We start from the raw sequence: 14,389 nt of genomic DNA on the forward strand, positions 1-14,389 counted from the left end.
GGAGTACCCGTCATATGGTCGGTAGCCTTAGATAAGCCTTTAATTGTTTTTGGAATGACATTTTGTCACCTGTATGAGTTATGTGAGGAGTTAGTGAATTTCAAGCTATTATTGAACGGTAGATAACTGTGCGTTTGAGGAGGTTTGTTCTTGGGGTTGGAGGTATCAAGTGACCAAAGCTAGCATTCCTAGTGTGATGGTTATGTCTGTTGCATGTATATTGTACTTGGTTGAAGACATATTCAGGTGTCTGATTAGTTACTAACTTTCTGAAAAACATGAGAAGGCTATAGTGGAGTTTAATTTCCACTGAGAACCATGACAGTCGGGAGTGCATATATGCTGTATTTGTTATTTAGGACTGGGTTGCCAACCTGGCAGCTTGATTTTGAACTAGTTGAAGTTTATTTATGTCTTTCTTTGCTGCCACTGACCATATGCCGGGACAGTATTGCAGGTGACAAAATACCAAAGACTGTAATACCCGACAGATAAAAAGTAAATCTTCTTATCGATGGCCTGGATGTTTTCCCTCAGCGTCTCCTGTTGTCTACTATCGCACGAGGCCATCTGTTTTGCATTTATGGATTTTAGGTCGTCCGTTTCTTTCTGGGTGTATTGAATACTCGTTTTGAGATATTGCAAGTCCTTTAACATGTCATCCATTCGTTTGTTCATAGAATCCAATATCATTTGACCAAAACATTTGAAGCTCTTCTATTGTTGTTGAATAATTTCAGTAAACGCCTCCTTTTGTTGTTGTAGGAGTTCGCGTACCTGAGTTATAGTAACCATGTCGAGCAGTGACTCGGTTGATTTTTGTTCCTGAAAATACTCCACTCAGTACACGTTTAGCGTAATGTCCACACAGAAAGTGACTGTTTGATGGAGAGCAAAGGCGTTCCCGACGGAGTTATCTGTCTGTACTGTCTGTACTGAGTTTTGGGACAAAAAAGAACAAGAATGAAGCAGCCGAAACAGAAGCAAAAATAACTTCAACAGAGAGAGAGGCTGTGAGGAAATGTGGGGTGGTCGTCTCTAGATAGTCTCCTAAACAACAAACTCTGTTGGATATTAATTAGCCAATTAGCTCCGTAACTATGGATACGTGAAAGGAAAGAGGTGGTCTTTTTATAGAATAAGGGATGTAACACTTTGAAATTACACATTCTTTTTCAGTCAATTTCCTCCTTAACTGGAATTTTCTACATTTTCTGCTTCAAGACAATAATTCAGTGCTTGTGTTATTTATTTATAAATTCTAGTGGTCCATATGCATTATCACTCTTTAACACTTTTTCAGTATACAGAAATAAGCAGCTGAGAGCAAATAAAAATAAATCAATTAGACCAGTGGTTCTCAAATGGGGGTACGTGTACCCCTGGGGGTACGTGAAGGCACTCCAGGGGGTACGTGAGATTGAAAAAATATATATTTAAAATTAGCATCCATTCAAAAATCCTTTAAAAATGGTTATTTAATAAATATTCAATAAAATACAAGTGTAAATTCATAAACTGAATTCTATATTCAGTAGGCTATTGAATTTCATTATCCTAAAAAACTCAAACAATGGAGTCGTGGTTGAAGCATAGCAGCTGAAAACACGGAGGGACAAGTGCCAAAGAAGGCGAAACCAGAGCCGGCAAAATTCCGTCAGTATTCAGAAGAATATGTTTTAATGGTATTTACGTCCGCGAGTTGCAACCCACCCAAGGCTTTATGTTTTTTCTGTGGGGAGAGATTAGCCAACAGTAGCATTAAGCCAGCACATCTTCAGCGGCATCTCAAGACAAAACATGCAAGCCATGTTGGTAAGCCACCTGAGTTTATTTAGAGGAAACTTTCTGAATTCAGGTCATCTCAAGACACGATGCGGAAAGCCTCCACGGCATCAGCCAAAGCCCCTCTTATGCGGTGTCTTTGCTCATAGCTAAAGCCAAGAAACCGTTCACTATAGCCGAAGACCTGCTCCTTCCAGCCGCTGTTGTGCTGGCTGAGACCATGCTGGACACAAACGCAGCGGAGAAATTAAAGACTGTGCCTTTTGTCAAATGACTCTGTGTGCCGCAGAGTGGATAAAATGGGAACAGACATTGTCGAGCAAATTGTGGGAAAACTTAGCAACTCTTTTTCACTCCAGTTGGATGAATCCACAGATGTCAGTGGAAATGCACAACTTGTTGCTTTTGTAAGATACATCGATACTGACGACATTTATGAGCACATACTATTCTGCAAAACTTTGGAGGATCAGCAGCATCAATGACGGGCAGCGCGAGAGGACTCATAGCGCGCATTAAAAAAGAAAACCCCGACGTGAAGTGGACTCACTGTGTCATACACAGGGAAGCATTGGCGTCCAAGAAAATGAGCCCTGTGTTACATGACGTTTTGAACGACAGCATCAAAGTGATCAACTTCATAAAGTCAAGGCCACGTAATGCACGCCTGTTTCGCCACCTCTGTAAAAACATGGGAGCTGAACACACACAACTGCTGCTGCACACAGAAGCGCGCTGGCTCTCTGGAGGGAGAATACTCAACCGGCTGTTGGAATTACGATCTGAAGTACACACCTTTCTGATTGAGCACAGATCTCCCCATGCCACCTTGTTCCAGGACACAGACTGGCTTGCAAAGTTGTGCTATCTGGCAGATATATTCAGCAAACTGAACGAACTGAATATGTCTCTGCAGGGCAAGGACACCAGCATTTTAAAGAGAAGGGCCTCTGCACAGGGGGATTTCACCTGCTTTCCTCAGGTGGATGATTTTCTCTCAAGTGAGGATGTGGACAGTGCTCCAGTCAAGTCGGTCATAGGGGGACATTTGACCAACTTGATTCAAGATTTTGCAGAGAAATCTGCACAGCTGGATTGGGTGAGAAACCCATTTCTCTTGTCCGAAGCAAACGGAAGCAAGCTAACTGTCACTTATCAGGAAAAACTCCTGGAAGTGTCATCTGACCTTGGCCTCCAGATGAAGTTTGCCACATCCACACTCACACAGTTTTGGGTGTGTGTGAATCAGGAGCACCCTGACCTGGGACAGAAAGCTTTGGAGCAGCTACTACCCTTTGCCTCCACATATTTATGTGAGGCCTCCTTCTCTGCAATGACTGTGATCAAAACAAAGCAAAGGAACAGACTGTGCCTGGAGAAGAGCTTGATCACAGCAGTTGCCTCCCTGCCACCAAGACTGACAAAGATCCTCAGTGAAGCACAAGCACAAGTTTCTCACTTGCAATGTAAATGCAAAAGCACTCAGTTCAATGCAACAATGCAATCTTCAGTGTTGACAGTTTAATAAATCAGACACTGATGGCACAGCGCTGTGTATTACATCTTTTTTTCAACCAAAAATGCTTTGCGCTGGTTAGGGGGTACTTGGCTGAAAAAATATTTCACAGGGGGTACATCACTGAAAAAAGGTTGAGAACCACTGAATTAGACAATGACCTTGACATCATGTCATATTTCGCTGTTTGACATCCAACAACACTAAACAAAAGCTGAGCCAAACATTTGATTCATAGAGATAACAATGTTAAGTGCCACATATGGAAGCCCGTTTCTGACACTGTGATGAAAAAAATTATCTCATAATTATCACTTACTATCTCATAATTATCACTTACTATCTCATAATTATGACGAAGTATCTCATAATTATGACTAACTATAATAATGAGATACTATTGCATAGTTATGACTTACTATCTCTTTTTTATGAATTAATATCGAATAATTATGACTTACTATCTCATTATAAGGATATATTATCTCATAATAAGGACATACTATATCATAATTATGACTTAGGAAGACTACTTATCCTTACTCTCCCCTCCGCTCTGAATCAGTTTCACTGAGGACGGGGCTCTGCAGTAGCGTCGAGATCGAAAAGCGGCCGATGGTGTACCAATGCGGTTCAGTGGCATTTGCCGATCCATGGGGTGGCTTCCTGTGGCTGTTCAACCAGCATGTACCATTTCCTAACTGCAGGGTCCATTTAAAAGTGGAAGGACACAAGCTGACATGGCTTTTGTTAGCTTGGCTGTAGCCAGTCTGACTATTAATAACAGAACTTTTAAGCCAACCAACCTTATATTATAGTTATTGGCATGTTTAATGGTGAAACACATTCCCATTAACCTCACAGAATATTATAATGACTTATCATCTCATAATTATGACTTACTATCTCATAATTAGGGCTGCACGGTGGTGTGGTGGTTAGCACTGTCGCTTCACAGCAAGAGGGGCACGTGTTCAATTCCCAGGCTAGACAGGCCTTCTGTGTAAAATTTGCATTTACACGTCAGAGCCTATAGGGTGAACTTTTTACATTATGCACTTCTACTTGATTTAATTTTCTTAAAAATATATTTTAAAATAGCCTTTTTTTTTTAAAGTGGACTTAATATAGTTAATACCATTTATAGATCAAGATCAACAATCCTCACAACAACTGCTAAACAGGTTGCAGCTTTAACAGCCAAATTGCAGCTGAACAACATCTGTGTCTGGTCAGTTTGTGTGTTTTATGCGTATATGTACTGCAGTCAACTGCATTTGTGTAGATGTTGTCTGGATGTTTCTGTGTATTCTACCTGCTGTGTGCAGTTGCATCCCAAAAACTGTGCACACATGTTGCGTGGGTTCACAACTGTGTTTGTGTCTATTGTATCTGTGTTATGCAAGTGAACAGTATATGCACTGTTTGTGTATGCATTATCAATCATATCAATCATCATGGTGAAATTGTCTGGCAGCACACGCAAAAGAAAAAGATTCAGCAGGGAAAAAGACATTTCAAATATAAAACACAACCAGAATATAAAATGGGCCATGAAACGAAATGTTATAGTTAAATGGACATATAATACCAGCAATTCCAACATGTTCAGTGGTGTGTGGGAGGGAAATGGATTACCTCCTGTGTATAGAAGGACAAACAGTGTCAGTCACTGGTAAAGCTTTTAATCTCCCGCACACAAGCACAAACACACACATATAACCACAGAACAATCTATCATTGTTTTGGAGATTGGCAGGGAGATCTGGATTATATTTTATTCATAGACGGCCTAAAGACACTTACTAACCGGCCGAGGCCCAAACTCTCCTAAACAGAACAGAATAGTGGAGAATAGAGGACAACCGAGCCCTGTGCAGCACACTGTAAGAGAGAGAAACACAACTGGACAGAATGGGAGGACCGAGCAAGAGGGGAGGATCAGGCAGAGAACAATGGCACATTAAAGCCCAGCAGGACGTGAAACAATACACATCCTACTGAAAGACAACAAGGGCTGAATGCTGGAGCCTTAGTCAGACCACAAAGTTGTTGGTAATGTAGTGACTACTTAAAGGTGCACTGTGTAAGATCAGGCAACATGCTGCAAACAAATGGGGGGACGTATTTACATCAGAAATATAGCCAACTACTAACAGCAGGGCAAGAATACACTTAATTCAACTACTGCTGAAACTGTGAGAGCCAGTCAAAATAACAGTGCTATCTCATAATCTTCACATATATAAAACGTACATGTACCCTGTACCTAACGTCAACCAACACACTACAAAAACGCATGCCACCATAAAGGCTCAGAGGTCACTGGCCACCATGGATCGGAGTTCACAGGGGTGGATTTATTGACTCATCCATCCATCCATCCTTTAGCAATACCTGTGTAGCCCTGCCTAAATAATTCATTTAGACATCAGGATGTTAATAGTTTTTACACAAGTTAAGAATGTATAAGTATTGGTAAAAATAGATCCATATGAATAAAACAGTTAAAATAAGAGAATCATAATCTTTACAGTTCAAAGGTTAGAGTTCATGCAAATGAGCATAGTTTGGTTAATATGTACATGATCCCGCATGTGTTCAGCCCAACACCCTAACTTGTTAGCAACATAATATGTCAATCTTTGTATTTCATTGTTTAATTGGATGTTCTGAATCTAACAGCAAATCGAATCCCATTCTCAAGTAGAGGGGCGGGGCTTAGGCGTACGCGGCCAGGGACCGGGATTTGGAGAAAGGCAGAAGCGAATTATCACTGTCCAGTGAATAGTGTAAGAGAGCAAATTGTTCATAACTTAGTGGTTGACGACCAGTTATCCTATGGTTTGGACTTTTGTGATCTACAAGAGGTAAATACGATGTTTGTGAATTGTTTTCTGTACTGTGACTAAATGTTATAGTGTAAAACAAGTTGTGAGGCTAATCGCGAGTAGCCATTAGCATTAGCATAACTGCCGTTAGCTTTGCTTTCATACTGTTAGCTATGCATTTGAAACCTGTGGTTAAGACAAGGGCCGTTTCTCAAACAACGTCAAGTGTTGCAAGGATGGCTAATATTAACTCTCTCTAACGGGAGTAGTATAATCATTAGCATTATAACCTTGTTTATATCATCTATATGTAGACTTGACAGTTTACTTGGCACCCCTAGGTTAAAAACTAATGCAGTTTAATATTGTATAAAGTCTGTATTTAATGTTTTAGAGGTGGTGATTTATTTTTTGTGTCAGCTTGGTTTGTGGTGCTGTTGAACTGTAACGTTATACTGAGAGGTGTTTCTAATATTTAGTCTACCCTTCATATACATGATTTGCATTAAAAAGTAACATTATAACCTTGCTGAAGTTAACATGTATATACAGGACTGTTATATTAGACTACATTAGCTTTATCTAGCTTTATCTAGGCCTACCTGATAAACTGGCCAGTTCAGGGGAGGTTTGATACTTTAGTTTAATATTGGAATGGATTAGCATACATTCCACAGACAGACCTGCCATTTGTCTTCTTGGTACTCAACATAAAGAGGCTGATACTCAGTCTGACAGGCCTTGTACAGTTAGCACAAACATCACAATACATCAATGCAAAAGTAGCCTTCCTGTACTTCATCTGTGCCATGCACATCAGTTTAATAAATATCAAATAGTAAAAACATAAATAAACAATAAATATAATACATGATAAAAATAACAAGTAATAAACAATTCCAAAAATATATATTTATTTTTTTACAGGACCAAAGTCCATTACAAAGATATGCACAAGTGCATGACCATGTGCCTATCCTGGCCATGTTCTTTACTGGAGCGGACTTGAAACCAGCCTTCAGGCTATCCAGGAGCAGCATCAACATGCTGGTCCAGATGCTGCCCCGGCAAAAAGCCCATGGATGGAGCCATGAAATGGAGGTCCTGGTCACAGTGTACTGGCTTGCCTGTGGAGCTTCCTACAGGGTTACTGCAGACATCTTTGCCATGCCACTAGCCACTGTTTGCCGGACCGTCCACAACGTCGTGGAGGAAATGATGACCATCCTCCACAGAGTCATTCATTTCCCCAAACCAGAGGAGATGGAGGAGGTGGGGGCTGGCTTTGTTCGCCTTGCTGGCCATGAGGCATTCCGCTGTGCTGCCGGTGCCATCGACGGGTGCCACATCAAGATTCTTCCTCCTGCAGAGCCACAGAAGAAAAGCTATATTAACAGAAAACTTTTCCCCTCAGTGCTACTGCAGGGCATCTGTGATGCCAAGGGCGCATTTCTCGATGTGTACATAGGGAATACAGGATCTGTACATGACGCACTTGTACTTAGAAGGTGTCCGATGTACAAGCAGGCCCTGTATCCACCAGCTGGGTACATTATTTTAGGAGATGGAGGATACCCGTGCCTGCAGCGTCCTGTTGCCATCATGACACCATACCGCCAGCCTGTAGCAAGTAAGAACACTTACACACACACACACAGCAAATTTTTATTTTGGTGACTTTGAAACACAGCATACATTTTCTATGTGCATTTTATTAACAGGCCAAGTTGAAGCCCGGTACAACAGGCACCATGCAAAGGCACGTAATGTTATTGAGCGCACCTTTGGCATTCTGAAAACGCGCTGGCGCTCCATCTTCCTGAGGGCCCTGGAGATCCGGCCTCTGTTCGCGCCGAAGGTGATTGGTGCCTGCTGCATCCTCCACAACTTGTGTGTGGCAGCAGGTGATATCCTGGAGGAGGAGGAGGAGGAGGAGGGGAGGAGGAGGAGGAGGGGGACCAGATGACAGCGAGGATGTTGTAGAAGTCATGCAGAGGGAGCTGTCGGGGAACAGTGTCCGAGGAAGGCTTGCTGCCCAGCTTTCTGCTCCTGGAGAACTGCCTGTGTGTCTGCGTGAACATGACTACATCTAGACAGTAAACCTCTCCAGATGTAGTCATGCTCACTAGAGGATGGATGGATGGATGGATGGATGGATGGATGGATGGATGGATAGATAGATAGATCAGAATAATCCATTATTCGTTCATGATCGTTTCTTCTGGGGAAAACGACTTGTTTGTGGGTAGTTTATATGTTGTATATGTTCTTTTTCTGGCTGTAAATAATTGTATAAAACTTTGAAATATAGGACCTTGTGATTCTTTTCCTTTTGTTGTAAATATATACAATACACTATTGCCTTCAAGAATGAATTGCCTGGGTTGAAACTGAACAATATTTATTTACAATTAAAATAACACATTTAAATCAAAACTTATTGACAAGATTCTCGAACAGAGTCAGATATCGCTCTGCTCGAGCTGCTGCCTCCCTTTCTCTTTTCTCCTCTCTCTCTATGGCCTTTCTCTCCCTCTCCTCTTCCTTCTCTGCCTGCTCTCTCAAGAAGTCCAGGAGGTTGTTCCTGGGCCTCTTTGCTGGAGGCTGGCCTGCTTCCTCTGCAGAAGAGGTAGAGGCCGTTGGTGTGACCGCGCCACCTGTAGTGGCAGTCAGGTTTGCTGCAACTACCAGGGGCGGACTTATGGAGTGCTGCCCCCGGAGTGCAGCATCCATGTCACTGTACCACTGCCAGGTGGCAGCAGTCACACCACCGGCCTCTACCCCTTTGCCTGTGGGGGGATCCCTAAGGTCCTGAAAAGAGGGTATTAATCACTACACTGTGAAACTGAAGGCTCTCTCAGTAATACAGAGCAGAGCAACAGGCAGCTTACCTTGTACTTATCCTTAAGGTTGTTCCACTTCTTTTTGGCCTGTTTGGCTGTTATTGCCAGGCCAGAAGTGGTAACAAAGTCACTGGAAAAAACAAAAACATAAACAAAGAGTGACACAGAGTGACACACTGCCTCTTCAATAAGATATGAATCATTATGGATGGAGACAGCACAAATCTGGCTCCATCCCTTACCCAGTCATACAGGCAATGATACAAGCACTCAAATAAATACTCACTCCCATCCATTTTTGGAGGAATTCCTCCTGCCAGTGAAGAGGCTCTCGTTGGCTGCCCGCCAGGCAATGAGGGCCCGGGTTTCCTCAGTTGTCCCTTGAATAAAATATTGCAAAAAAATCGGTCAAAAGTACAAAGGCAGGGCTCTAACTTCATGCAAAGTTAAAGTTGAAAAATATGTGTATGTATATATGTAAAGTGATGAAACCAGTTTGCACGGGAACTAATAATAGATGTAAACTGAGAGAGCAAAGATTGTTCGTTAGATACCCCAAACGAGTTATATCTCATGTTTAACCACAGAGACACCAGAGCGGCACATCTGGAAAGGCCTAGCCGAGATCAGGCTGCTGTCAGCGGGATGCATGAGCACCACCGCCCGGTCTCCTCTCTGGTCCTCTCATCTCTCCGACAAACGTCGGCGCTTTTTTCAAACAGGCTCTATCTTGATAAATTGACCGCATATTTTAAGTCTTAACAACTACATTCTCGCTTAAAAAAATGTTAAAACTAAATTCCGTTACACAACAACAGCAGTATTTAGACAGTTATAACTTACAGTTGTGAGTCGTCTCCGCCATCGTCGTCTCTTGTTCGCTGGTGAAATGCATTCTGGGATACTTGGCTGTCCAAAGTCCACACAAGTCTACTCCGATGCATCCTCGGTATAATGGGCGGAGCGAGGACACTTCCGGGTATCTGGACCGTACTTGGCTTGATGCGAACTTGTGTATTGGAACAGTACTTGGGCCGCGCTTGATGACGTTTCACAAGTTCACGAGGACACAAGTACAGAGAAGTTCACATATTGAGAAACGGCCAAGATTTTGCTAGATCGTCATGAAGTAGCATATGGACTTGTTGCTTAGCTGATTTATCTGATTCAGCAGACGGACATTTGTGACTGTAAGAGAGAAGAGGGGGAAGTCTCCTTTGGACCACTATGGAGAAGTGTTTCCCGCTTGTGCGTGTGCTGCTGTAGACTGTTGCTGCTGTAGACTGGTGCTGTAGACTGTTGCTGCTGTTTCTTCTGCACTCTGCCTGCCGTCCATCACCCAGCGTCTCCTCACCTGCCCTTCTGAATAGTCCATGGATTTGTGAGTACTGACAAACTTGCACGTGCCTTTTGTTTAATGCTTGTGTGGACAAGTGAAGCGGCCACAGCAGTTTTAGGCCTCAACGCTCTCAAGCCACGACTCAGGCCTGCAACGGGGTTTTTTGGGTATATTTTGGTTAAAGCTGTAGAGTGAGTGTGTGTGTGAGAGAGTGTGGGTTCACAGTGTATTGATTGTCACATGTTAAAGATGTTCTGACTGCCTGTATGGTAACCAATGAAGATTCCAAAAGAAGGATTTACTGAGAGGAACTCATAGCCATTTTGTGTTTATTAATATGTCTATTTACATTCATTTTAGGAGTCATCTGCAATAATATTGTTTGTTGTACTTGCTCTAATAAATACCAAACATTGTGTGTTAAGGCATTTAAAATATATTTGGTTTATCAAAGTTAATCACAAATAAGCTAATTCATGTTTTGGTAATAACTGTTTAAAACAAGATAAAAGGACTTAATAGAAGGCCTTTTATTTGACTTCCTTAATTCTATTGGAGGCACCGCCAGTCATTTCAGTTTTCAGAATAAGACGTACTTAAATAATTAATAAGAACAGGTAATAGCGCCGTTAGGTTTAAAACTGTACCCAGGACCCCGCCCATAGTACTACTACACCTGGTAGATTAACGTAATACTATATAGCTACATGGGATGGGTGTTACACCTGTTATCCTTTAGAGCATTGTGGGGGACTGGTGCTCATCCCAGCTGACATTGGGTTACTGACTAATGTCAGGAATGAACCTCTGAACCGGCAGCTCTTTGATGGCTTGTGCAACTTTCCCTTGAGACAGAGTACAGAAAGAAAGCATAGGGCACAGAGATCACAGAGGATACGATGGAAGGATATACATGACCTTCTGAAAACAGGACAGGCTGAATGCACATCGACACCTCTGACAACACCATCTGCACTATGATCAAAGCAGATCATTTCTTGCTCCTCCTCAAGAGTGCTCGAGTGACAGATGACTGTTAACATGCTGAAAGAGTATTACTGAGAGATCCTCTCATCTTTTTGTCTGATCTATTTTACTCTCCCTGATACTATAGTAATGCTCTGATTCATCATCTTCTAGATTGAACGTTGACCCTGTGAAAACAGCCAAATTGTTCAACAAATACATAAGTGATTGAGCAAAACACCAAACCTGCTCACGCAAAGTGTATTGATGCTTATAACTGTTTACAACACAGTCACATTCATTGAGATTAGCCAACCTGTCTATTATACAGAAGTTATTACACTTTACTAAACCTTTTTGTTTGATATTTCTTTTTGTATTTCCCCACTTCCAGAAAAGACCAGTGCTACTGTCAGTATTGATTTATTCAGAAGTTATGGTAGAACTTTTGTCAGGGTGAGCATGGCCCAAAACAATAACCAAAACCATCACTAGTAAAACAGAACTAACCTGGTTTACCAAAATAAAACAACAGAAAATACAGGCAGCTTACTTACCTCCATAACAATGAAAATGCTTCCCACCTCTGCATTTACCAGGACAACTTTATAGATTACAATTTTCAGTTGGTAGACCTGAAGGATCAATGGCTCAGCATGGACTGGTTGGGAGCCAGGGAGAAAAGGAGTGAAAACCAGACGATGCCATTTTAAAGTTGGCGCCATCAACCTCTGGTCCAATCACCAGCCACCACCTGCAACTCAACATATTGAAAAACACATAGAACAGCACACCCTCAGGCAGGGAGGTAAAAATACACATTATGACTCAGGGTCATAACAACAGCCTTACATGGGGTGGTCTAACTGGTGGGCGCCCCAAGTCCAAACCGTTGACGATGCTTTTCACAGCTCCCCAAACTGGAAAAAGCACTATATGTTATCAAGGTTGATACAATTTTTTATAAAGAAGTACATTAAATACTCTTTTATGCAGTAAAGTACAAAAACATCCACTTTCAGCCACACATGTCATCATTCAATCATTCATATCCATTCACACAGATGGCATGGGGCTACCATGCAAGGTGACACCTGCCCATCAGGACTATCTAACCATTCATACCGATTCACACACTGCTGGCACAGTCAGTGGGAACAATTTAGGGTATCTTGTCCAAGGACACATCAACATGGACTACCTGAGCTGGGGACCGAAAGCTTGGAGGTGCTCTACCACTGAGCCGCTGATTGTAATGTAATAAGCCTGTTTGTGGCTATGTTTTATAGAAAACTCTCTTTGTGGCTGCCATTTACCTGTTTTTTCGCCTTTGATTGGAGGACGACCCTGCTCTACCACTGAGCCACTGTCGCAATATATAATTGACCAAAATGTTGAAATTTACTGTAATTGTACCAATAATCACACTATTATTTACATTATGCACACATATAAACACACATGTAATGTAATAAGCCTGTTTGTGGCTATGTTTTATAGAAAACTCTCTTTGTGGCTGCCATTTACCTGTTGTGATGTGATATGAGTGTTCAAGTGTTTTAAATGTACAACAGGTAATTAGCCGCTATAATAAAGAATGTCACACAATTCACTAGTTTTCGCTGGAGCTGCGAAAAGTACGCTATCAACTACGCTGAGAACCGGAAGTGAGGCAACATGCTTACCGCAGTACGTCAGCACGTCCAAACTCTGCTTTGGACTTTACATGAGTTTCTCATAGAGGTGCGCTAAGCTAACATTGATCATTTGTTGACCTTTCTTGGTCAATATTTCAGTTCATTTTTAGAAAGAGTTCTTTGCTAATGTTTAAATGTCAACACGTATGCAGTCAGGTACAGCTGGCTTGTTGAATATGAAATAAAAAGACACTTTCATTGGACTGATTTTGAAGCCTTAATGACAAAAGGGTGATAGCTCCATAACAAACTGGAGTTTGAATTTAAGTCTGCAGGGCAGAGCTGCTGAAGACTTAGTATAAATAAAATAAAAACATCTTGGTCTTCTATAGAATTATATCTAATGATGTAACTGCTGATACAAAAAGCACAGCCTCTGACTTCTTGATGATGACTGGGGTTTCAAACAAAAGCTTGTGTTTGTGTTAATGCACATTGCAGACAAAAATCATTAGAAATAATTCATCCAAAATATATAGGAAGCTTCTCATATGTCTGAGCGCCTGTGTGTGTGTGTGTGTGTGTCTGTAGATGTGTTTGTGTGTGTGTAAATGTATGTGTCAAGTTGTGGAAATTTTAGGGACATTTCTCAAACTTTCCTGCCCACAGAGCTCATGCTCAGCCGACTCCACCAGGAGAATCTCCTTTCTCTGCCTCATTTGACAGCACTTCCATCACGCTGCACTCATCCAAATGCCAACATTTGCTCAAAGCTGTCACTGCCTCTGAGGAAAGGCTGAGAGATTCTGCAGAGTGTGGGGTGGAAATATGGAAACATGTTCCCAACCTGAAATTCAAGTCCTACAAAATATCTGCTCTTATTACAAGAATCGTCCTCTGTTACTCGTTTGTTTTTCCAGGGCAGTGTGACCTCTCGCCCCCTGGTTGGTTAATTTTGGTGATCTGCACACTAGGGTTTATCCTTCTACTGTGCTGTGGATAAAAAACATAAAGGCCTGAAATATTGATATCTTTCACCCCAGGATCTCATTGTCCAGTGAACTTTAGAATCTGCTTATGTATCTAACAGCCTCGAGCCGGAGATTCAAATATTTTGTCTTTTAGGGAGCCTCAATGACGCTGTGCAGCATACAGTGGCTGTCTGTGAGAAACTTTCCTGATTGTTACGGTAGCAGTCCTCAGATGAAGAGTAATATGCTGTTTATTACTCGTTTGGCCTGTCTGCTCTCTACAGAGAGCATCTTCTTGCAGGATTAAACGGATCAGGGACGGCCGCTCGGTGTGGGAGGATTCTCTCCCTGCTGCCGGCTGGCCCTTTTCCAAGTATTTCCCTTTGGTGGTGCTTCTGTAAAGGTCAGGGAGTCAACAACCACTTTGAGATAAATTCTCTGGAGACCATGCATATCTACACTAAATGTCATAGTATTCTAATCAGTAGATGTTGAGATATC

At 41.9% G+C, this 14,389-nt stretch overlaps 1 protein-coding gene across 1 annotated transcript; it reads left to right on the forward strand.

Annotated features, from left to right (window-relative positions):
• The first annotated feature begins 7,116 nt into the window (after nt 1-7,116).
• LOC129098392 (putative nuclease HARBI1) lies at nt 7,117-8,248 on the forward strand. The gene is made up of 3 exons (XM_054607393.1): nt 7,117-7,762; nt 7,854-8,036; nt 8,226-8,248. Exons 1-3 carry the CDS (start codon nt 7,117-7,119, stop codon nt 8,246-8,248), a joined length of 852 nt encoding a protein of 283 aa, XP_054463368.1.
• Nucleotides 8,249-14,389: the final 6,141 nt, after the last annotated feature.

This window comes from Anoplopoma fimbria, chromosome 11 (assembly GCF_027596085.1).
Source record: "Anoplopoma fimbria isolate UVic2021 breed Golden Eagle Sablefish chromosome 11, Afim_UVic_2022, whole genome shotgun sequence".
NCBI classification, from domain to species: Eukaryota; Metazoa; Chordata; class Actinopteri; order Perciformes; family Anoplopomatidae; genus Anoplopoma; species Anoplopoma fimbria.